The 24,063-nt window shown below is 40.9% G+C and overlaps 1 protein-coding gene across 5 annotated transcripts in view; it reads right to left on the reverse strand.

The window, feature by feature from the left end:
* Positions 1 to 463: 463 nt before the first annotated feature.
* SYCP2L (synaptonemal complex protein 2 like) overlaps positions 464 to 24,063 on the reverse strand; it is a 51,441-nt gene continuing 27,841 nt past the window's right edge. For 3 of the 5 annotated variants that reach the window (XM_043540118.1, XM_043540116.1, XM_043540119.1), the window contains exons 23-36: positions 21,513 to 21,568; positions 20,162 to 20,216; positions 15,591 to 15,747; positions 14,193 to 14,242; positions 12,725 to 12,821; positions 11,380 to 11,474; positions 11,156 to 11,225; positions 8,444 to 8,575; positions 7,257 to 7,378; positions 5,645 to 5,739; positions 3,646 to 3,745; positions 3,500 to 3,558; positions 2,521 to 2,590; positions 464 to 893 (exon numbers count right to left, since the gene is read on the reverse strand). In XM_043540118.1, the coding sequence (XP_043396053.1) occupies positions 831 to 893; positions 2,521 to 2,590; positions 3,500 to 3,558; positions 3,646 to 3,745; positions 5,645 to 5,739; positions 7,257 to 7,378; positions 8,444 to 8,575; positions 11,156 to 11,225; positions 11,380 to 11,474; positions 12,725 to 12,821; positions 14,193 to 14,242; positions 15,591 to 15,747; positions 20,162 to 20,216; positions 21,513 to 21,568 (1,221 nt within the window). In that variant the 3' untranslated portion in view covers positions 464 to 830. The remainder of the gene's footprint in view (positions 894 to 2,520; positions 2,591 to 3,499; positions 3,559 to 3,645; positions 3,746 to 5,644; positions 5,740 to 7,256; positions 7,379 to 8,443; positions 8,576 to 11,155; positions 11,226 to 11,379; positions 11,475 to 12,724; positions 12,822 to 14,192; positions 14,243 to 15,590; positions 15,748 to 20,161; positions 20,217 to 21,512; positions 21,569 to 24,063) is intronic. The other 2 variants (XM_043540117.1, XM_043540120.1) reach the window with 2 other exon arrangements.

The following is a 24,063-nucleotide window of genomic DNA, read 5'->3' on the forward strand; positions in this document are numbered from 1 at the left end:
CTTTGATATCTGCCAGTTGGGATGGTGTGGGGGGTGCTGGAGCTTAGATTTCAAAGTCTATTGTGGCAACACCCTTGACATCAGGTGCACAGAGGAGGGAAGTGAGCAACAGGCTTGACAAAGCCCTGGCTGGGATGAGTTAGTTGGGGATTGGTCCTGCTTTGAGCAGGGGTTGGACTAGATGACCTCCTGAGGTCCCTTCCAACCCTGATATTCTATGATTCTATGAACAGAGTCAGAGGTGCACCCTAGCTCACCCATTGGGCCCTGGAAATACATCCCAGCTAACCAAAACAAAAACCAGGCTTTTCTTAAGTTACTAAAGGGTTAAAGAGATGGAGAAATTGATATTTTCCCCATTTAGAGAAAATGATTTTCTCCTCTTTATAACACAAAGAAATGAAGGGGAATTTAATGTCACAAATGAGCAACATTTTGCTTAAATCATTAGATGAACAGCCTATAATGACTAAAGGAGTTTATTTGTAAAGGTATTAACAAAACGTGTAATGCAATCCATTTTACATCAATTTGTGATATAAAGCATGATGTTTATTTGGATTTCTGTTCATCCTTGAAACTCAAATTTAAGTTGGACCTAAAAGGTAGCACTGCAAAGAACCCAAGGGTACCACTCCTTATGGACAATGGAAGGAGACACCTGAGTAATAAAAAGAAGTCAAAAATAGCATTGTAATTATTTTGAGAGGGGAGAGATTGAGGAAAATACATCCTCCATATTCTCCACAAGACTCAGAGTTCTTCGAAAGAAACAACATAAGGTGTGTGATGTCTTCAAAAACTGTTTTACAGTACAATATAGTGTTTTGTTAATCAGAAGCAACAACGAACACCTTACTATTTTCTTCCACCTTCTCCTGTGGATGTTCATACTGCAGGGAGAAAAAGAAGGCATTTTAGAAAAAAAATATGAGCATATTAATATAAAAATTTTCAAATGTAATCTGGAATTAACTGAAATTTAGAAATAAATTTTTAAACCATTTATTTTTAATTGCCAGTTGTTCAGTTAAGAGCATAATACTGCAAGGTACTAAGCATCTTCTGTGATGTGACAACTCCAGGATTCAGCGTGCTGCGTTTCATTTTCAAAAGTGCTGCCCACAACAGAGCAAAGGGCTGCACTCCCTCCACTGGCAAGTGCTTGCAAAGCCACCAGTTTCATGGGAAACCGGATCCTGAATTCAGGATCTGACATGTAAGTGAAAGAAGATTTTCTCTGAAGTGCCATATTAACATCATTTTAGCTCGTATAATTATCACTAGCATATGGTTTACCCTTCTTGGCATGGGGAACTGGCGTTCTTGAGCTCCTAAAGCACCACGCACACCAACTGCATTATGCACAAATCACAAAAACCAGAAGATCCCACCGTCACAGGAATACTAAAGCAGTGGTCACAAGCTTCTAAAGCTATGCCAGAGACATTAAACAGGTCTACATATAAGAAATGAACAGTGGCACTAGTGTGTGTGTTGGGAGTGCCGGGGAGGGGTTGAGCTTGATAGAACCTTGGTTATTCATCTAGAACATTTTGAATGTTTAGTTCAGCTGTTAAACATTCTCCTGCTGGAATCTAGCACCAGCTCAATGGCTTATGCGAAATATGTAGCTTAGATCCTTGGTAGAGTCATAATTCAGCATGAGTTTTATCATCTCCTACTGTAAAAGGAATCAGTATTTATTTTAGAAATTTTTCACATTTTAAAATTAGGGTTTGGATTTTGCTTTAAAAAATATAAAGGAAACAGGAAGTAAGAGAAAATTCAAGTGACCTTCTAGAGTTATGCTCTTTAAATAATGAAGTGACCACAGGAGAAGTATTATTTTAGCACTTTAGAAGATTAATGGCTCTATTATGTCATTAAATCTTAGCCATAAGTAATAGTCCCCGGAGGAAAGTCTCTCCTTGTCCCCCATGGGTGATGGTAGAGACCTATGGGGGCTCTAGAAGGAGGTATGACTGTGCCTGGCCCTTTCATGGTGTGAATGCAAGAGGAGAAGGACCGGGCAAAAGGTTAAAAATGGCACTTTACCAATTCTGCAGTTTTGTACTATTTTTAATTGATTTCAGAAAATGCTGATTTCACTGTTCATAAGAAGAAACACCAAAGTGACTTTTTGGCAAGAAAAGGGACAAAAAACATGAATTAGGAAAATCTAATCTCAATGCTGTTGGTTGACCTAGAGTTTGTTTCAGAACAAGCCAAAGTTTTATGATCAACAGGCATCATGTTCAACAGATCTTGTAAGGAGCTGTTTTAGAGGTTGCGGAATGATGACCTGGGCTTATATGCACAGTGTTTCCCAGCCAACCATCACGAAGCATGCTGAACCAGATGATGAAATATCCTAGATGGAATATTCTTGCCTTATCTACTTAACGGAAAAAAGTTTCTCATTAACAATTCCTCAGCAAATAGATTCGTACTTCATTTGCTGATCAACTGCTCCTCAGCTCAGAATCCAGATACAAGCTGCTGGTGTACAGCACCTACCGTTGTATTTTGTACTGTATCTTTAAAACTCCTCACAGTTTCTTCCAATACTGAATTCATAGTCTGAATCCTGGAAGAAAAATAAAGGTGGAGAATCTCATTGGATGGCCTCCTTTCAGTGTGCCCATGCTTACTGTTTCATAACTAAATCCCTGGGGTTCCCCTAACTGCAGCTCAGCAGCCAGCACAATAGCTAGCATAAGGAAAACCCTTGGACTTCTGTACCAAGTGCACCCGGCTCCCACTGTTAGCCACAGAGCGAACATGCTTTTATTTTGTCCAGTTACCCAGACTGAATAGCGAGAGCCTCCAGCCTCCTCAAGAAAATCACTTCAGAAATGTGGAGGCAAATGCAGATCAGGCATGCTCTCAAATACAGAAGATCGGGACCAGCCATCTAGCACTTCCTCAAAGATCCCAGTCAGAGACCAGCTGCTCCATAACAGAAGATACTGGAGCAAGGATGCTGACCTTGACAAGCTATTTTAAGGTGGTAAGGAGCTGTAAGGACCAATTTGGGGGAGTCAAGGGTTTCCATTTGCATTTTGGATTTATGCAAAACCAAAACTCCAGGGAAACCTGCAAAGAACCACAGCCACGTTAGGGTTTTTGAAACCTGCTAACCTACTTCAAGCACATGTGAGCAACATAAAGGTGGTCCTGTACCAAAACCTCAGATCCAAGCACCTGAAAACTATGGGACTATTTAAATCCAAATTTTGCTGCTCTGGTCCATATCTACTAATTACAGGTTTCCAAGCAGCACTGATTAAAACAGAATAAAAGCTTGTTTCTCTCACCAACAGAAGTTGGTCCAATAAAAGATATTATCTCGCCTACCTTGTCTCTCTAAAATAAAAAAGTCACAGAAGTAATGACCAGCATCAGAACTGACCATTTAACTAAATAACTAAGACTGAGCAAAGATATTTCCTATCTCTAAAATGACATATTTAAGAGACAGCTGGAAGATAAATACCTTTGCCTTTGATGATTACAGAAAGAGCTCAATTTGATGGACTGTTTATTCCAAAAGTCCTACAAGAGTTTCCCAAAGAGTACACGTGTTATTTTGGAACTGGACATTCAATCCATGTATGGATCAAAAAACAAAGACATACACACCACTGTGTCCTTCTCAAGGATGGATAAAATTTGAGTATCCTTCTCAAGATTGGCAAGTTCTTGGACAACAACCTTGTGGAAGTTCTCCAATTTATTCAGTCTGCAGGCAATAAATAGAAGTTCAACATCTTTAAAATGCAGCATTACAAGACAGCAGATGACTGCTGCAATTTGGTTTATGAATTATGTAGGCCACAGCTCTGCAGATTTATAAGGAAAACAAACAAAACCAGGTGTTTTCTTTCCAACACAACATCAGTTGATTTTTAAAAAAATATCTATTTAGCAGAACGTAAACCATTTGTTACAATATAGCTAGCACAGGAAATACTATGCCAAAAAACCTGAGTATACGTCTTCAGATGAGTGCAAGAGCAACATATTGCAAAGGTAAACATAAGGAAATTCTTGGAAATAAGGCAAAAGCAGGTACATTTCTCAAGTCAGAACTATCCCCAGGGACGTACATTGCCAAGATACCATAGCCATATACACGTGAGCAAGCAAGAATAATTTGCACATGGGGATTAGAGGATTCAGGGGATTGGTTATATAACGTAAAGGCTTTACCTTCCTAGGGTACGGCTTTTAGATAGGTGCCTGAACAGTACGTACCATAGGTGTTATACTAGATGGCAGCTTTTCAGTGGCCTGCACTGGACAAACATCTCTGTCCAGCTCATAGTGAGCAATTATAAAAGCACTGACTCCTGCTGCTCCTGGGCACCACTAAAGTCAGTGGGCCAAAGCTGCAAACACATGCTTTAAACACATTTTACCGTGGGTTTTGGCACCACAGGACAGCAACTTCATCGGCCCCACTCCTCTGAAGAGTATATTAATCCCATGGGCTTATCCAGGGATATCGCTGTTAAAATGGAGCCTGTTGCTGGGGACACAAGGCCATCCAGCAAGTTTTCCCCCCCAATTAAAAATATTCTACTGAATTTGAAAGTGACAGGGAGAAAGTAACCTAGGAGCTGGGTTTTCAAATCTGAAAACTGACAACATTTCCTAATTAGAAAGAGAGAGCAAAAGTTTTGTTTTTTTTTCCTGTTAAATGGCGGTTTCCATTTCTGACCAGTTCTAGAAAAATCTGCATACAAAGGCACAGCAGCAGCTTTCTACTGTAAACCCACGCTAAGCTTCGGCGAGAGAAATGAACAGATTTTTATTTTTCGCTTCTGCATTTACTTTCATCAAGACAGGCGCTTGGTACCATGTGAGCTATATATTTTATACAGCAGGGATACAATGGGAGGTACTTGTATCCCGTGCAGTTTGTAAGTTAAAGGTGTAATACTTGCTATGAATTTGGAACTATTTCACACTGCCAAATCCCACACACTGATGCACATTCGTGAGCATGGACGTGAGAGATGTTCATGATTAGTCTATATCAATAATGATCCCAAACTGTGCTTGTGCATTAATTAGATTTATATTTATGCAGTTAAGCATCACAGCTTAACTGACTATAGAGATGACATTAAGAGTATGAAGAGCTTTCTAGAAATTGACTTCCGTTTCATTATTTTTCTGTTGAAAGGGGAGGCAAGTGATGCCATTTGAGTGTAACAAACGAAAAGAATTTCATGGAAGCAGACTTTTTAACCTGGACTTCCAGTCAACGGGACACAAAATGCCTCTGTTGTCCAGTCTCTTGGCTCCAGTACCCTTTGCATTGACTCCATTCTCATCCCCCTTGCAGGGAAAGTGGGTTATGCACAACATTGCCTACACATACAGCTCCACTAGTGCAGGAGGGATTCATTATACGCGAACAGCCCTATTCACCACAAACGAGTGAACATCACAGGAGCTCTCCTTCCAATGGATTTTTTTTTTAAACAAGTCAGCTACTGTCATTTTGTTTTGTAACCCTAAGAAGTGCAATACTTTACTGCCAAGTTCTATTACAAAAGGCATTCATTTTTCAGGGTTACTAGAAAACTCATGCAAATTTTAAACTGTTTTTGGCAAGTAGCAAATTAGTTACCTGCATTGATGTATCTGATATAATAAAGCTGACACACTTTTTTCAGATGTCTTCAAAGCATTCTTTGCACAAATCTCCATTCTTTTGTACCTGGACTAGAGCACAATATAGACATCTTAACATACAATGTCAAACCAAAACAAAACACTTAGTCTAAAACTTGTCCACACATACATTTCTACTGGTTTAGCTGAACTGGTGCCACCTCTTACATGGCAAACTTATTTTGGTTTAGTTTAAACCTGCTTCTAATCAACATAAGCTAACCTGAAATAAGACACAAACCAACAAATTTTTTAAAAAGTGTTTACACAAAGGTTCACACTGGTTTAACTAAATCAATTTACTTTCACTCCTTTACTTATATCATTGGAACTCTGTAGATAAAGCCTTAAATTACACAGAGTATGCTACAAGTGAATATCTAACCCATAAAGAGTACAGATTACTGCCTGAGAAGTTACAGGGCCTTATCCTACAGTCCTTACTCACACCCTGAAGTGGGACAGAAGGGCTGCAAAATCAGACTGTTAGTTAGCACCATCTCAGGTCAACAACAACATGATCTTTTTCCCCCCAGTGTGTGTTGGGGTCATAACTAAGTTCCATGGTAAATCAACTGCCTCCATGTAATATAAATCCAAAGAGACATGTCTAGGTCCTTATGAGTACATCTACACAGCATCTTGGAGCAAGCCTTCCAGCCTTGGTCAACAGGCTTGAGCCTGCAGGGTTTGTGGTGTGCTCTAAAAGTAGCAGTATAGACAGCGCTTTGAAGTTGTGACTCAGGAGGTGAAGCCCACACCCCTCCTTCCCACACCCCAGCCCAAGTAACATCTTCAAAGTGCTGTCTTCACAGATATTTTTAGAGCACTAGTGCGAGGCCCACTAGCCCAGATCTGTTGACCCACACTGGGAGGTCTGCTCCCACAAACTCCAAAATGCTGTGTGAACATACCTGGAGGTCTACATAAGCTCTAGCTACTCAGTCAGCCTATATAGTTTTCTGACTCATTACAGAAAAGATGCTTACTTAGTTTATGGACATTACTGGTCACTGTTCTGTCTGTACAGTAGCCAATAATTTCCATAAATTAAAGAACCCACCCAAAACAATACAATTATCTCTCCCCTCCCCCCCCTCCTGCTGTATATGTATACGTATACACTCTAAATATATATGTGGCCCCAACCCTGCAACCAGAAGAAGTAGGTATGCCACTATTATGTTGGGATAGGATTAAAAAGGGTTATTCCTTTCCTTCTTTCCATCAAATTATTTGGAACATCTAAATACAACTAAATTGACATCACAGAATAAAGTTTCACTTAAAGAACTCTCCATTCCAATTAAAACCATCCTCTCACAACCAATCCATTACCTCCCCTTGGACATTTCTGAGAATAGCTGGGCCTTGCAGCATACCTAGATGTGGGGGAATGAGTTCCTGAATAAAGGACTCTCCAACTAACTCCCTTCCCCCAGATGTATTAATTTAAGGACAGTAGGGTCAAGCATCCCAGCCAATCAGCTGCTTGGTTGCTTTGTTTAGGTCTACACATGCCAGACACTGAATACACACTAGGAATATCATGCACACTGTAGAGTTACCCAGAATGTTTTCGTTAGTTGGTTGGTAAAGCTTTCAAAGGCAGCAATGACACCAGAATCACTGACGTCCTCATGCAGTATCTTGGAGACAAAGGTGTCATCTGAGTCATCCGATTCCCGACCTGCAAGAGAGGAAGGTGCAATTCCATGCAAAATGTTTCCCAAGCACTCGAGCAGACTTGATCCTAATTGTTATCTGTTGCACTGCAGCACATTCCTTCACTACACGAGATGCAAGTGACAACTTGCTATGTTAGAGGTGAGACGGTGTTTCACAGTCACTCTTCCAAAGTTCTTGGAAACTGGAACAGAACAACCTCAAAACTGAGGAAGTCTGAGAAGGAATTGTCAATCTATTACAAATGACTGTTCTACAATACAGATATTTGGGCACCAACCAAGTATACAATGTATTAACATGTAAATATGGGGCATCAGACCAAAAAATATTGGGCTTCTTAATATCTTATTGATGAGCAGGCTTGTTTCCAGATAAAACCTTTACTAGGAATAGAAACTATGTACAGAAATGAGGCAACAAAAACATCCTGCTACTCTCTGGCTGCAACCTGCGACAGCCCTGTCCTGGGCTCCTTTGCTTCCATTCCCCAGAGGGAAGTGTGTCCCAGGAAAACCAAAGACTGTCTCTCTTCATAAAGTGTGTGGTCTCTGCACTTTCTGGAGGACTTACTCTGTAGCACAGGCCTTGATACCACTGCTTTGCCTCTTGTGTAGTCCTTTACAGTCACTGTGCATTGATGCAACCCGCTACCATTCTGATTTGGTAGTGATTTCCATGTACTTTCCACAAAAGTTGCTAGTAACTATAGAAGGGGCAAGACAGTGGGCTTGACTGTCCATTAAGTTGAAATCTGGGAGCAGGTACACTTGAAACTGCTGTCATTTCTGGACGTTTATATGTCAATTCCATGCAGCTTCCGCACCAGAACTTGCAAATAACGGGACCAGTTCTCCTCTAATGTATACCTCTAACTCCATTTATTTCCATGGAGTTAACAGTTATTTACACTTTTGCAAGTTCACAATTTGATCCCATTAGAATGGCTCACTTTTAGAGGCGTTCACTATAGTTCTCTCTAGGTTTGGACACAAACTACAATTTCAGTCAATAAGGCCAAGTTACAAAGGTTTTGAAATGCTTGTTTTAAACACTGGCCTGGTGTTACCTGTTTGAATCTCCTTTTTCTTGTCTATTGAATCAAAAAGTTTTCTTGGCTCAGGAGAAATGCCAGGAAATGACTGATCCATCTGCCATCTTGAAAGTTTAGGTTTTTTTACGACACCACCAAGCGATTGATCTAAAAAACAACACTGGTACAGTAGAGATCTATAACTTAGTTCCACACTGAATATTTAGCATGACTGAACAGTGACCTACCAACCTTGCAATAGCTAGCATTACTTTCTGGTTTACTAGAGTCTCAGTGAACAATCCAAATTTATCTGAGACACTGGTTGTACATTTCTGCAGGACAGTTTGGAGTCTCCTTATTCCTCTGCACAGGCTACCTACATCAGACCCTGCACAGCCTCTGCAGAATTGCTGCTTCTCCCATGCACACATGGCTGGAAGAGTGTGCAGACAAGGGCAGTGAGTGCACATAGCCTCATCTCCACCTCTTCCAGCGTGCCAGCAAGAGCAGCTGGAGAGAGGGAAATAAGGATCACAAGTAAAACTTCAAATTTCACATACCAAATTTAATGCTCTTAGGGCTTAGGCTCATCTAAGGAGACAGAAGCCATATTTTAAGGAGTACATTTATAAAAACAGTCCTCATTATCAGCTTTAATGATGTGCAACTGATGACGTGTGCATGGTGCAACATGTGCTTTTTGAAGTTTATCAGGGCTAGGAGAGACAGGAACTCTGTGGATTCTTCCTAAACTCTGTAAGGCAGCGCACAGCAGGAGCAGCTGTGGCCCCTGAGCAGCTCATAAGCTCTACAGGGCAGTGGTATCTTGGGGTGCTGGCACCCTCTCAGAATTCATGCAGTAAATTGAATATTCAATTACACCCCCAAGAATATCTCCAAACAAAAGCACACAGAATATCACAATGCATGTTCTCCATAAATAACCAGATAGCCACCCAACCATGTAATAGGATTACACTTACACTGTAGACTAGAGCTACCACAACTGCTGACTTAAAGCCACCATTAACTGCAAATGATAATAAATTCAGACACGCTGACTCCCTTCTCTCCTCTATGGTAATTAAGGAAAGTGCTAGACTGATCTGGTGTATGGGTACTCATAGGTTACATCTACACCTGGTGCAGGGGAAGGGATTCCCAGCTTACACAGACACACCCACTCAAGCCTGAGGTTCACTTCCTACAGCCTGTACCTGGGAGATGAGGTCTCAGACTCACAATGGGTTTTTGGTGGGTTGGGTTATTTTAAACCAACAGTTCCTTGGTATAACATATATACATAACAACATAGTAGCAACCTTACAGTGAACCAAGTGTTTTGTATGGTAATTGGATCAGTGTCGAGAACGTCTGCATGAACATCACACACCAAAACCCTATTGTCGTTTAGCTAGCGTATAGCTGGTTTTCTTCCAACAAGGAAGGATGTGCTGCAGCTCCACTTGAACAGTAGATTAGAAGAGGATTATGTGAATTCATCCTCACTGAAGACATGTCCTTACATGTCACTGGTAATTTATTTACTTAGAGCAGATGACAGTAGTTTGTACTGATGCTTTTTAAGTATGGGAATTAAATATTCACAAACAGGTTGAAAACACAAGCAATATCCCATCATTAAACTGTACACAAAATAGGTCACAAGAGGGGGAAAATATATTTTAAAAGTAGTGATTAAAGGAATTCTTTTCACTAAAGCCAGGCAAAATTGTTTGATTTTGCTTCAACTAAGATTCGCAGCATTGTTAATAAGCCGTTATTACAGAACATCTTTAATGCAATAAAAGTCATTAGCGACTTGAAGAACTGAGTGACCCGGCAAGACACGAATCATGCGCCACCACCAGAGTGGCATTCCATTTTGATGCCTCAGGTCAGAGAACTTGAACCCTCATGCTTCTCTAACAAGATGCTAACCCTCCACACTCTGTTGGCTTTGTCCTCTTCTAGTTGCCAGACAGTTATGCAAAGGCCACACAGAAAGTGTTAGTAGAGAAAGGTGCTAGGGAAAGAAGATCCTTGGACGTTCCTGCAGAAGCAGTGTCATATTGCAAATTACAAAGATAAAGCATACCCTCAAGATAAATACAACTACACATACACTCTGCGACAAATTAATTGTGCTCTCTCAAAAGGACAGCAGATGGTAACCAAGCAAAACGAGAAAAGAATTCGATTTCTACATGCTGGTGCCCAACAAGACAGCAGCTAAAACTTTTCAATATTGTAAAGCCTCCACACTGTGCTTGCCTTTAGTAGAAATACTGTGCAGTAAAACTAAAAAGGTTATTATTGGAAAGGGATTAAATATAAGGACAACCTTGAGCACAAAGTTTACCCTCCACTCTTATATCTGGGGAACATAACTGACTATTTTTAAACGAAGTGCTGATTTAATTACGTCATAATTCCAATTCTGTAATAAGGTTCAGATTTCCCCACCCCGACCCCATTCTTAGGGTCTTTGCTCTGCGTGTCTCTGCTCAAGATGGCCTCAGTTAACCAATAATGTCACTAAAAATAAATATGAGAGTGCTAGACAGGAGTAAAGTCGTATAAGAGCTATGGCACGGAAACAGTCTCACAATTTGCACAACAAGAAAATGAAGTCTATTCAGACACTTGACGTATGGGGGAGATTTTCAGAGAGACTAGGGGCAGTTAGGCGCCCCACTTCATGCAGAAAAGCTTCTGTGTTTACTTAGATGGTGTCTATTATACCTGAGCCTTTTCGTTTAAATTTGGAGACTTTATCTTCTCCTGGTAATTTACTGGATACCTCCTCATATTTCTAGAGAGAGGGGGAAAGAGAAAGGTGCATTGCATTAGCTCTGTAGATGGGGAAAAAAAGGCCACCTCATTTCCAAACAAAACTTATTGTTGTCTAACTGTTCATATTAAAAGTAATACAAACAGAATAGAACAGGGTAAAATGTAAACCTCACTTTCTTCTCTCCAGCATCAGAATAGTCATGGGAAGATGCACTTAATGGTAGCGTCAGATCGTCTGCTTCCAAATCATCTGAAAGAAGTGCTTTAACTGCATAAGTGATGAATTATTAGACAGGTAATACAGGCAATCGATTTTGGATTGTATATTGACCAAGTGCATTGAATAGTGAGTAACAACCACCACCACCACCTTCTTCTACAATCAGTACGAGAGAGAGTGCTATTGTATTTTGAGCTGCAGTTGAACAGCATTCTCTCTCTTCCCAGGACTGCTGCAGTGGCAATGAGCACATCTGAAGCAAATACACGCATCACTATCTATTCCAGCAAGCATGCTCCTGGAGGGGACAAAGTAAGGCAGAGAAAAATGAAAATACTTCAGAGCACTACATATAAAATTCTGTATTACCAGGCAAACTACAAGCAGGGACATGACCAGCAGGGTAATTTTTTATGATGCTAGGACATGAGAGGAATGAGATGGCCTTTTAATACAGTAGCTTTTTCAGACATGGAGACATTAGGCTGTAAAAACTGTTGGACAGACAGCTAATTTTTCCAGCCCCAAAATGTAAGGTTTAGCTTACCATAATACACATCATCACACTGGATCCAAATATCCCAGGACACAACCGCATTGTGTATGTAGATCCATAACTGCTAGTTACTTGCATACAGTAGAAGCACTGAAGGCAGTATGTAAATGTATGACAGATACACTAATATACTTAAATTGAAATTACATTGTAAACTGTAACAGAGAACTGTTAGGAATGTTTACGTCATAAGAGAGACCACTATTGCAGAATGGAAAAATCTTCAGCAAAGATTTGTTTCAAGTTTAAAACAATACAAATCATTAATCAGTTTAACAGCCTCTTTACAAATTTAAGAGTGCTATTCAGAAAAGAAAGTTCCAATTTTTGTGGACTTGAGCCATTGATGTTGACGTCATATTCAGTTCGCAAGTGCCAGAAATCCTAAATCTGATTTCTTCCCCTTCCTCTCCCCTCCACCTATTGGTATTGGATATTCAAGCATGGATGACAAACCAGTCTAGCACAAAGCATAAGCATAAGAAGCCCTCCCAATGTAGTGATGAACTGAGTAGACTTGAACTTGTGTAGCAGGGAACAAAATATCGCTTTGTGCCCCCCCACCACCCATCCAAAACAGTTTACTTAAAACACTGATGAAGTCTCACGACTGCTATGAGAGGCACAAGTGGGCAGGAATTTCTGGGGAACAGGGGGATAAAGGGAATATAAAAATGTATGTGGCTTCTTTCTAGTAGACTGTATGGGAATGGGGAGGAAACAAAACAAAAACACTAAATACCAGGGAGTTCCGCTGCAGAGAAATCAAGCCTCATTGCACTGGATTTGATTTCCTTCTTCAGCACTTCCCTGTGCATTGTTGGTCTTGAAACACCAACCTAAAATATATGTATTTTAAAGTACATATTTTATTCAAGAAGCAAAATAAACATTAGTAGTGACTAGGCTATTAACATGTATAGGATCCTCGAGGGAGATTTCCTGAAACACCCAAGGGGTTTAGGAGCATAAGCGCCATTGATTTGCAAGGGACTCATGCTCTTAAATCTGAGGCACTCAAAAATTTCCACTTTAGCAAGCACCAGTTACAACTCAAGTCATTCTTCATATGAAACACCACAAAGTGTTTTAACTGAGAGCAGAAGGAGAGAAAATGTAAGAAGCCTGGTATAAGCTTTCTGATAGTTACTGACTATTTATCATGTTTTCGCAAACATCCTTGACTTCATACAGTATCTCCTGTGCTCACAAGACATGGCAATACTAACATTTGGAACAGTGGAAAAGTCTGGCATCACTACTGTCCATTGTTTGAAGTGTAGTTTGGCGGCATGCCATGCAGCCTGTAGCCATGTTTATGGTCCATATTTCTGAATCAAATGGAAAAATTGATTGGGAGTGAGAGTTACCCAGGGAGCATGTGGGAGTATGGGAACATGAGCCCAAAAGATGGCCAGAGGGGAGCCAGTCTACCACTGAAGGAAGTGGGACAGGAGGCTCAGACAAAAACAGAGGAGGGAGGGGAGAGGAGAAACAGTGACAGGATAGAGGAGCACAGGGCCTGCCATGAGGTTCCAGATATTCAAATAAGCTGCTGTAGCTCATCGATGCTTATCTAAACTGAAGTATGCCTGGGTTTCCAAAGCTGATGTTGGATTATGCATGTTAATTCCTGCCCTGCTCCCAAGAATGACAGGTAAATAAAATCTAAGTGAGGCTCATTTGGGGTAGAAATTCTATGATTTTACATGTTCCATATGCCTCTAGCCTTAAACCTCCAACTAAAATACATCCTACCCCTAACCTCTAGCAGATTCCTTACTAAAGGTAGAGGAGAAGGTAGGTAAGATCCTTTAGTGAACACTGCTTTGAAGTGTGTAGTACACACCAAGCTGCACTCCAGGACTTTCACTGCACTGTCGTGATGTCCCCCTGGCTAGTTACTGTGAAGCAAACTGGTGTACTGTAGATTCACACTCTGGGTTGCTGCACAGTCACTCACCCTGTAGACAAGCCCCGAGATGCAACACACCTGCAGCTAGCAGCTCAGTATACCATGATGCTAGCAGACTAGTCTATGAATTATATGTTCCTTCAAAAAAATAAAGTATTTAGGTTGTATTTGAAAACCCAGGTATAACTCTTGATATTTACCTAGCTACTTGCTACATATTCATCCCTTAATGTGCTTCACATAAGTAATGCATTAACATCAGTAGCAGCATAATCTAAATACCATAGCATCTTACTTTCTTTGTGTGGTAATCACTTCCACTACTTGCAGACGATAACGGCAACACTGTAAGAGAAAAGTTTTATCCAATTATTGGCAACATGGCACACTTTTGCTCCTCACCTGTCAATTTACAGTTATCTGCAACATGGTTAAGTCTCATTCAATTTTATTTGGATTTTCATAATATGTACAAGGCCCAACTTAACGGCATCTCCACACTAAAATTTAAAAACCACTTATTTGCTTACAGAGCTGCCCATTAGCACAAATTCAAATACTATTAAGACCACTTCAGCCTCGAACATCTGGGCAAAAAGGTGGATGTTGCAGCTTGTTTGGAAGGGCAACAAATCCAAAGTCGGGCAAACAAGCATGGGCATGAATGGGAAGGGGTCTTAAAGTTGAGGGACCTTCCCTGAGGACATTCTGCTGCTACTTCATTTTTTTTTTTTAATTACTACTACTACTAAGCTAAAGGGCTCAGTCATGACTAGTTGTGCAGACCTCATCTCCCCATGCCAACGGTGAGGAGGTTCCAACCCATTCAGAAGATTATAGGTTAAACTCAAGAGGTTCAGAAACCACTGCTGATTATGGAGCACTGGAGCTGTGTCTGAACCTCTTGAGGTTAACCTATAATCTTCTGAATGGGTTGGAACCTCCTCACCGTTGGCATGGGGCGATGAGATCTGCACAACTAGTCATGACTGAGCCCTTAAGCGTAGTAGTAGTAGTAGTAATAAAACAAATGAAGTGGCAGCGGAGTGTCCTTGGGAGAGAGATATACGGTATATGATGTGTGAGTGAAAGACACTATCAACCTTTAGAATGTCCATTTATATTTTATTGCAGAAGTACCCAGAACAGAAGATGAGCACTCATGAGTCTGAAAAAGTAAAGAAGTCAGCAGCCTCTTTCTGCAGCAGGTTCGGTTTCTGCTGGGTTTGAAGATGCAGCCCCATCTAGCTGGCATTTCAGCAGTCTTAAAGAGACAAAGGCATAGAAAATTGTAGCAGAGTCCCCAACCTCCAGGAAAGCTCATGACATTCTTGCTGGGCAGAGATAGAAAGCCATACTTTGAACATTGCCACTACCTGAGCATCCATGAGCACCCCAGGATCTCATTTTATACCTAAATTACTAACATGTGTTAAGAACCGATGCACTCCCTCAAGGCAGGGACAGGCAGGCAAAAATCTTGGCCAATTCTTCCCTAACTTATTAGAATACCAGCATGATTTTAGTCTTGTGCAAACTGGGCCACAGCCAGTCAGTTTTCATCCAAGTCCTCAATCTCACAAACACTGCCCAACCCAAACCAAGACTTGGACGTTTTCACCATTCAGTTTACACCTTTGTTACACAGTAGGTTACATCAGCTATGTTGTGCCACACATGACATAGCCCTTACCTTTTAATTTACTTCTGACCCTTGGCCTTCTTCGGGTATAATCTAGGGTTTTTGGTAACGATTTTTTCTGAGAATCTAGGATCCAGCTCTTTTCACTCTGACTATTGCTTGGAGAGTCGCGATTACTTTCGGAGAAAAGATGTTTCCTATAATCAGACTAAATATACTAATAAGTCAGTTCTAACTCCCCAAAACAAATGGCAGTGCAAATCTTTTCACCAGCAGAGGCCCACCACACCACCCTGTGTGGGGGGAGGGGCCCAGACCTCCGGCTCCAGCCCAAGCCTGGAAGGGTACACTGCAATGAAACAGTCCTGCAGCCCGAATTCCGCAAGCACAAGTCAGCTGGCATGGGCCCATTGTGAGGGTCTAGTAGCTGTGTAAACATACCCTAAGTGTCTAAAGCTGTCGGTCCAGCACCTCTTATCAGTATTAAGATCAGATACACGTTTAGGGTGCAGGGGCAGCCACCACCAAATTGTAATTTCAAGACGGCAATAAAGTCACCAGTGGATGCAGGTTTTTCTTTGCTGTGTAGACACTCTCAACTGCTCTGAATCACAAAACAATAGCAGCATGCAACATAAGGACTGTCAATACAAACCGTTAGCCCATGGCAAACGAGTATAAATCTACCCCACACTAGCCTACCATGGCCTGTCAGCGTGCACCCAGCCAGGGCCGTCCCTACCTTTTTTGGTGCCCTATGCAGCCCCACTGCAGGGGGGGGCTGTGTGGGCCTGGCCCCAGACCTCTGCGGGGGTGGGGGAGGGGAGAAGGCTGGCCACTTCCTACAGGAAGTGGAGTGACCCGGCCCCAGCCTGCTCTGCTCCCCTGGCTCCGAAGCTTGGGGGGACGGGGGGGAACTGCCCCCAGCACTCGCCGGCAGCACAGCTGGGGCTGGGTCGCTCTACTTACCGGTGAGAGCAGGCCTGGCTGACCCTTTCTGAAGTCCTCAGGGGAGTGGGGGCGGGGCTGGGGCAGAGCAGCAGTGGGGGACATGGGGAAGAACCTGAGCAGGGGCTGGAGCAGCATGCAGCTGTGCAGGGCACCAGGAAATTTGGTGCAGCAAATTTCCTGGTGCCCTACGCAGCTGCGTACTTTGTGTATGGTTAAGGATGGCTCTGCACCCAGCTGATGGGTGTTATCAGTTCATTAGAGTTTTTTGAGCTAGTCTGCTTTGAAAACAGGACTAACTCAAAATGTTCTAACAAACTTAACACATGTCAGCAGGGCGCACATGGACAGTTAGACTATGGTAGGCTAGTGTGGGGTAGAGTTACACCATAGTTTGCCACAGTGTAACTGTTCATGTAGACAAGCCCCTCAGCCCCATCAATGAAGCCCAGTTCCCTGCTCACCCATCTCAGGCCCCATTAGACACAGGGCCCAGGCAGCAACTTACTTTCGTAGCCCGATAGATTCCAAGTCTGGAAAGAAGTACTGTGATTATTAGTCTGAGCTCCTGTATAATACAGGCCATAGAATGGCACCAAAATAATGCCTAGAGCAGCTCTCTCAGAACAACATCCAATCTTGATTTAAAAATGGTCAGTGATGGAGAATCCACTACAACCCTAGGTAAATTGTACCACTGGTTAATTACTCTTACCATTAAAAAAATTACACCTATTTTCAGTCTGAATTTGTCTAGTTTCAACTTCCGGCCATTGGATCATGTTAGAACTTTCTCTGGTTGATTGAAGAGTCCATTATTAAATATTTGTTTCCCATGTAGGTACTTATAGACTAATCTAATCACCCCTTAACTTTCTCTTTGTTAAGCGAATGAGCTCCTTAAGTCTATCACTATAAAGGCATGATTTCTAATCCTTTAATCATTCTCATGGCTCTTTTCTGAACCCTCTCCAATTTATCAACATCCTTCTTGAATTGTTGACACCAGAACTGAACACAGTATTCCACCAGCAGTTGCACCAATGCCAAATACAAAGGTAAAATAACCTCTCTATTCCTACTCAAGATTCCCCCTATTTTTGTATTCAAGGACTGCGCTACCCTTTTGACCACAGCATTGCAATAGGTAGGTGCTCATGTTCAGCTGATTAACCATGACAACCCCCAAATCTTTTTCAGAGTTAATGCTTGCCAAGTATCCTCTAAGTATGGCCTACATTCTTTGTTCTAAATGTATACATTTAGATTTACCTATACTAAAAATACATTGTTTGCTTGCACCCAACTTACCAAGTGACCCAGGTTACTCTGTATCAGTGACCTGTCCTCTTCATTATTTACCACTACCCCAATTTTCAGGTCATCTGAAAACTTTATCAGTAATAATTTTATGTTTTCTCTGAGGTCATTGATTTATAGAATAGGGTCAAAAACTGATCCCCTGTGGTACCCTGCTGGAAACATGCCTACTCAATGATGAGTTCCCATTTACAGTTACATTTTGAGACCTATCAGCCAGATTTTAATCCATTTAATATGTTCCATGCTAATTTCATACTCTAGTGTTTTTTTTTTTAATTAAAATCAAGTTAAATACCTTACAGAAGTCTATTATATCAACATTATTACTTTTGTCCACCAAATTTGTCATCTCAAAGAAGATATCAAGTTAGTTTGAGAAGTTCCATTTTCCATAAACCTAAGGTATTGGCATTAATCGCTCTCCTTTAAGTCAAGTCTCATATCAGGCACTCCATTATTTTGCCTAGCATCAATGTCTGACTGACAGGCCTATAATTACTCAGGTCATCTCATTTATCCTGTTGAAATATTGGCATAACATTAGTTTTCTTCCAGTTCTCTGGAACTGTCCCAGTGTTCCAAGACAAAATAATCATTAATGGTCCAGTGAGCTCCTGAGCCAGCTCTTTTAAAAACTCTTGGATGCGGATTTAAAAATGTCTAACTTTCATAGATGCTCTTCCTGAGATATTAGTGGAATAGATAATGTGTTACCATATGACTAAATCATCTGTTTTTTCCCCCAAATATTTATTGAACACTTTTGCCTTTACTGCATAATTATTAATAATTCTACCATTTCTTTCTAGTAACAGACCAATACCATTGCTCAGATTCTTTTTGTTCCTAATATAATTTTTTTTAAAATCCTTCTTACTATCCTTAACTCTGCTGGCTATAGATTTCTCCTTGTGTCTCTTTGCTTCCCTTATCATTTTTCTTCAATTTATAGATTCTGATTTAGAGTCCTTACTATCAACTGCCCCTCAAACCCCATTTTGCAACCATCTCCACTAGCTGCCTTCTCTTCCTCTCAAAACCAGTTTGGGCTTCTCTCTCGATTACGACTTTTTGGCCCAGTAAAATATTCTTACACAATTCCCGATCATCACTCACATTTTTTCAGATTAAGTTCTTCCTTCCAGTTGTTTTCATAATTGTTTTCAGCTTTGTGAAATTAGTCTTTTTAAAGCACCAAGTATATACATATTACTGGACAATATGGGACTTCATTCTGTTTGCACATTATAAATGTGATTTAGTTAATGTCACTTGTACATAATCTAATTTTTAGTTCTGTCATCCTCTTGTCTGTTAAGACAAGGTCTAATATTCCAATACTTTGTAAGATTAGGAAATTGTCTTCTATAATGTTCAGAAATTCCAAGGATGCTTTAGTCCTGGCAGCATGAGACCTCCAGCATGTGTCACTCAAACTGAAGTCCCCCATGGATCATGCAGCTTCTTTCTCCTACACACCTTATAGATAGGGGTGTAAGGAGCCGGTCATCATGTTCCCTTGGTGTCTGCTACAGACCACCAAATCACACAACTAATACCCTTGCACTTTATTTATTAGCACCTTAATCCATAAGCATTTAAAATCATTTTCTTCTAAGTTATCAGTGACTCAGAAACTGGTAATGCCATTTTTAACAGGGAATTGCACTCCTCTTCCCTTTTGCCCACGTGATCCTTCCTAAATTGATTTTAGCATGCCAATCATCTAGGACCATAATGTGAACCGTCCCACCAGGTTTCAGTAATACTAACTAGATCAAATATTCTCTCATAAAATGAGAAATTACAGTTCCTCTTGTTTGTTACCCAGGCTCCTACCATTGGTGTATAGGCAAATGAATGATTTTTTTTCTTCATGTTGTTTAGTTCCTTGATTAATTTTGTTCTCAACATCTTGATTTTTTTGCTGAGTGGTCCTATCTTCCTTCTTTTTACACTCCCATTTTATTATTAGTTTAACCCCCTCCTGACTACTCAAGCCTGGCTGTCTTGGCATCAGCTGTCTGACTTCAGATACAGAGTACTGGGAACAAGCGAGTGCATGTAAATTTTCAGTTAAGTGGTGGTCACGACCCCACAAAGAGTGCACCATAGGTGCTAGCCCCCACAGTAGGTTCTCCAAAGGTATGGAAGTTTGATTAGCTGAGAGAAAGTTATCATGCATTTGAATAAATCTGGGGAAGATTCACCATCACCAATTTTAACCTCTCCATTTCCCCAAGTGAATTTAAACAGGCCATGCTTTCAGTTTATTTACATGCAGAAATAGGCCACTTAATATTTACACATATGCTCTACACAATCTACCATAATTAATATATATTACCTACCGGCCTTCTCTCTAGTTTGGTTGATTCCCGTTTCATGTTTCCATTTTCGTGACTTCTGTTGAGTAATTCACAATTATGCATGTCAGAACTAGTCAATGAAGCTCACAACAAATCATGATGGATTGGGAAAATATGACCATTCTGCAAGCAGGAGCACTGCCAACCCTATGTATTCAAAAGTCATGAGTCAAACAGAAATAAGATTTTTTTTAAATACTTCATTGTGGAGTTTATTTGCCTTCTGGTTTCTGAGTCTTTAGGATGAATTCATTTCACAAGTTCAACTTTTTCCCTGCAACACTCAGGACCAGAAGTTTTTAATATTTTTTTTAAATGGAAGTCAAGATTCTCAGGCCAATTTCTTGATTCCAGGAGCTGTTGCTTTAAGAAAGATACCAACTACTGTGAGCCTCAGGTTAAAGATGTGAGAGTTGGCAACACTGCTGGAACAGCTTGCATTAGCCAGGGGTCTGAAGGTCAAAGGAAGATAAGGGTGATGTGTTTGAGCTTAGAAAAGGGTGACTATGGAAAATCTTTTATAACACTCTCCTGGCTGATCCTTTTGTAGGCACCAGACTTCAAAGTATCCAGCCTCTTTCCCATTAGAAGACAGATGTCTGGTTAGTGATGCATCCGATGAAGTGAGCTGTAGCTCATGAAAGCTTATGTGCAAATAAATTTGTTAGTCTCTAAGGTGCCACAAGTCCTCCTTTTCTTTTTTTAAAAACAACAAGAAGAATAGCAGAGAACATCAATTCCTCAGATGCACAACTCCCCCCACCCCTCTGAAAAAGGTAGTCATAACAGCAGCCATCATTTAGAGGCAAAAATGAAGGCCAGATCCTACTTTCTATATTAACACGGGTAGTTATTGGCCAAGATTTAAAGGGGCATCTAAAGCTACGTGCCTAAGTGGCCTGATTTTTCCAGAAATGCTGAGCCCCTCACAGCTCTCGTTAACTTCACAGGGATGCTGAGAGTGGTGTAACTAGCTCTGCTGGGGAGACGGGGGAAAAATCAGGCCATTTTAGTTGGGTGCCTAATATTAGGCACCCAAGTTAGAAAATCTCAGGCACTGAATACAACAGGATCTCTTTTGTAAAAAAACCTAACAGGATTCGGATGGTTATTCTCTTCTCTCAGTCTTTCTGTATCAGATACAATACCAACAACGAAGATATTTCTAATGTGTCCACCACCATTACACATAGGTAAGGAACCACCTTCAGAAAAATATATTGGCATCTTCCTTTTTGTTCTAACCTTATAAAAGCAACATCTTCTTAAAAAAAGACACTGTGTTCTTTACCAATGCAAGATGTTACTTTGAAAAAGATATATGATGCTGTACCTCTGGTTTCGTAAAGAAATCTTCTGGCCAAGAATTTTTTGTTTCGCTTCAGTGACCTAAAATAGAAGCCACATATTTTAAGTTTCAATATCTCATACAATATTCTATTAAATGAATACATGTCAGGTCTTGGAAGGGATAAAGAGGGAACTGACTAAAAATATTCCAGAATAAGACTGCTTTTTAAATGGGAGGAATTAGTTAAGTGAAACAATATAGTGTGAGATAGAGGTTTCTCAAAACAGCATTTTTTCACTTTTGCCTTGCTTTATTACGAAAAGAATTCTGAATCACAGAATATATTACTGAAATGGTATTCAAATCAGGATAACCCTGATAATTGCCAAGGCACTCTGGATAAAACACAAAATGCTAGACATGGCAAATGTTGGCTAAAGATATTTCTGTTTATCTCAGTCTAAGTGTATCATATTGTAGAATGTAGGAGAGTAGTACTTTATGCTGACACCTAGTGGTAGTATTGAAAGATGTAAGGTGCCGAATACTTGACTGAGATTCAGATTTTTCCTTTCAGCTAGAATTTGAAAGGCATTAAACCAGGAAGAGGTAATAATTGAGTGGATAGCAAGCATAGGGGCAGTAAATGGAATCTGGCTGAGAGCAGTTAAACTGCTGTTAGTTACAATAACCTCATTGCTTTGCACCACCTGTTTAAATATTTCACTACGTGCTGATTAACATAGAAGTTCAGTGAATTCCTAGGAGAACAGTTGAGTTTTGACACTTGGCTCTGCATTTTTCTTTACATTACATCAAAAGCACTTAAGGTGCATCAACATTAGCAAACATCTTAACGTCATTAGCAAAGGTCTTAATTATGTTAATGTTTCACCAGTGTTGAAGCTGCACCAGTTCTACTACCAGTAACAGAAGCTTTAGGGGCACCTATATTCACCACAAAACAAACAAGAATTCTCCGGCCCTTGTGGCACTTAGTAGACTGGTCTTACCTTATGTAGGCTAGTTAATGTTACACACACACAAAATTATTCTGAAAACGAACAGTGAAGTTGCAAAGCAGGGTACTCTAGAGTTAAAATGCCAGAATTAAGGTTGTCCATGCAACCTTAATTCAACTCCCTTGTGTGTATGTATTGTGAAACAGTCATTATTTACGTGATCACGTACTACTTTTTCCACAAGAAAGTCACTGCCTCATTCAGTGCACAGGATGGACAGTAGTCATGTAACAAGCAGCTATTCAGTTTTTCATTTCCTCCTCATTGTTCAATGTGTGACCCCAGGCCTTATTTTACTGCACACTATTCAAACCCTGAAAACAGAATTATTAATTTCCTCATGGGCTTTTCCTGGTGCCCATCACAATAGTATCCGAGTATTGCACAAACATTAATTTATCTCTATAATGAGGGGGTATGATCTCATTCTTACCAATGGGGAACTGAAGCACAGAAGGATGAAGGTCAAAAATATCCACTCATTTTGGGTACCCAGTTTGAGATCCCTAGGAACTCATTTCCCCCGCCCCCAGAGTCTTTAGCTTTATAAAGCACTTTATACATACAAAGCACAGCTCCCATTGATTTGAACTGACTGAGTGCTCAGCACTTCTACCAATGTAAATAAATAGGGTGTCAAGTCAGCTATTCAACAGCCAGGGGATCATCCCTTCTCTTCCTGCAATCCTCTGCCTCAGTCACCACACACATTCCAATTTATGCAACAAATGAAGCAGAGATCCTAAAGTCTTTCACCACACACCCCGATCCAGCTCCGAAACAGGTCCAGCCTGGGTACTGAATGAGGCAAGGGTCCTGTAGAAAAAAATTATGATGTGATCATGATCATAATGTATACATGACAGAGATGAGATTGAATCCCTGGTATTTCCTATCTTGTGAAGGCTTGTCTCTATAATATCCTTTTAATTTAGGTTTGTGTGTGCAGTTCTCTCTCTTTTTAAAAAAAAAACAAAAAAACCCAACCAACCAAACAGTCTTAAATAAAAGAAATTTAATCTTGTTGCATCATACTGACACCACCCTGGGTAGAGTGGAAACTTTTAGATCCACTGGGGAAGACATCTGCCACTTGAAATTACAATGCATTAGTAGGTTATCATTCTTTTTGTGGACCACCACTAGATGAGAATGTGAGACCCAACAGCAGAGGAATGGTGAGACTCAGGAATCTTTGGCTCTGTTTCAGGCTCTGGAGAGTAGTGTTTTCCTGAGGGCACTGAATCTTTTGCCCATTCCTCCCCACCCCATGCCCGACTCCTATCTCTGTGCCAGTCCTGTCTCTTCCCCACCCTGGCTCCTTGTCCCAGCCTCCTTCCCCAGCCAGTCCTAGTCTCCTCTGCTAGACTTCTCATACCAGTTCCCCTAGGACTTTATATATCCCTTTCACCCTTCTTGCCAAATCGTTCTCAGTTCCTGCCCATCCAGCTTCCCATCCTGTCTGTCTCTCTGCCCCCGACCTACCATCCAGTGGCTCCTGCACCCATGCTCACATTCCTTATCCCCACTGGCTCCCAGTCCCTCTCCTTTGCCATCCCATCCAGTCTCAG

Source organism: Chelonia mydas, chromosome 2, assembly GCF_015237465.2.
Source record: "Chelonia mydas isolate rCheMyd1 chromosome 2, rCheMyd1.pri.v2, whole genome shotgun sequence".
Lineage (NCBI taxonomy): Eukaryota > Metazoa > Chordata > Testudines > Cheloniidae > Chelonia > Chelonia mydas.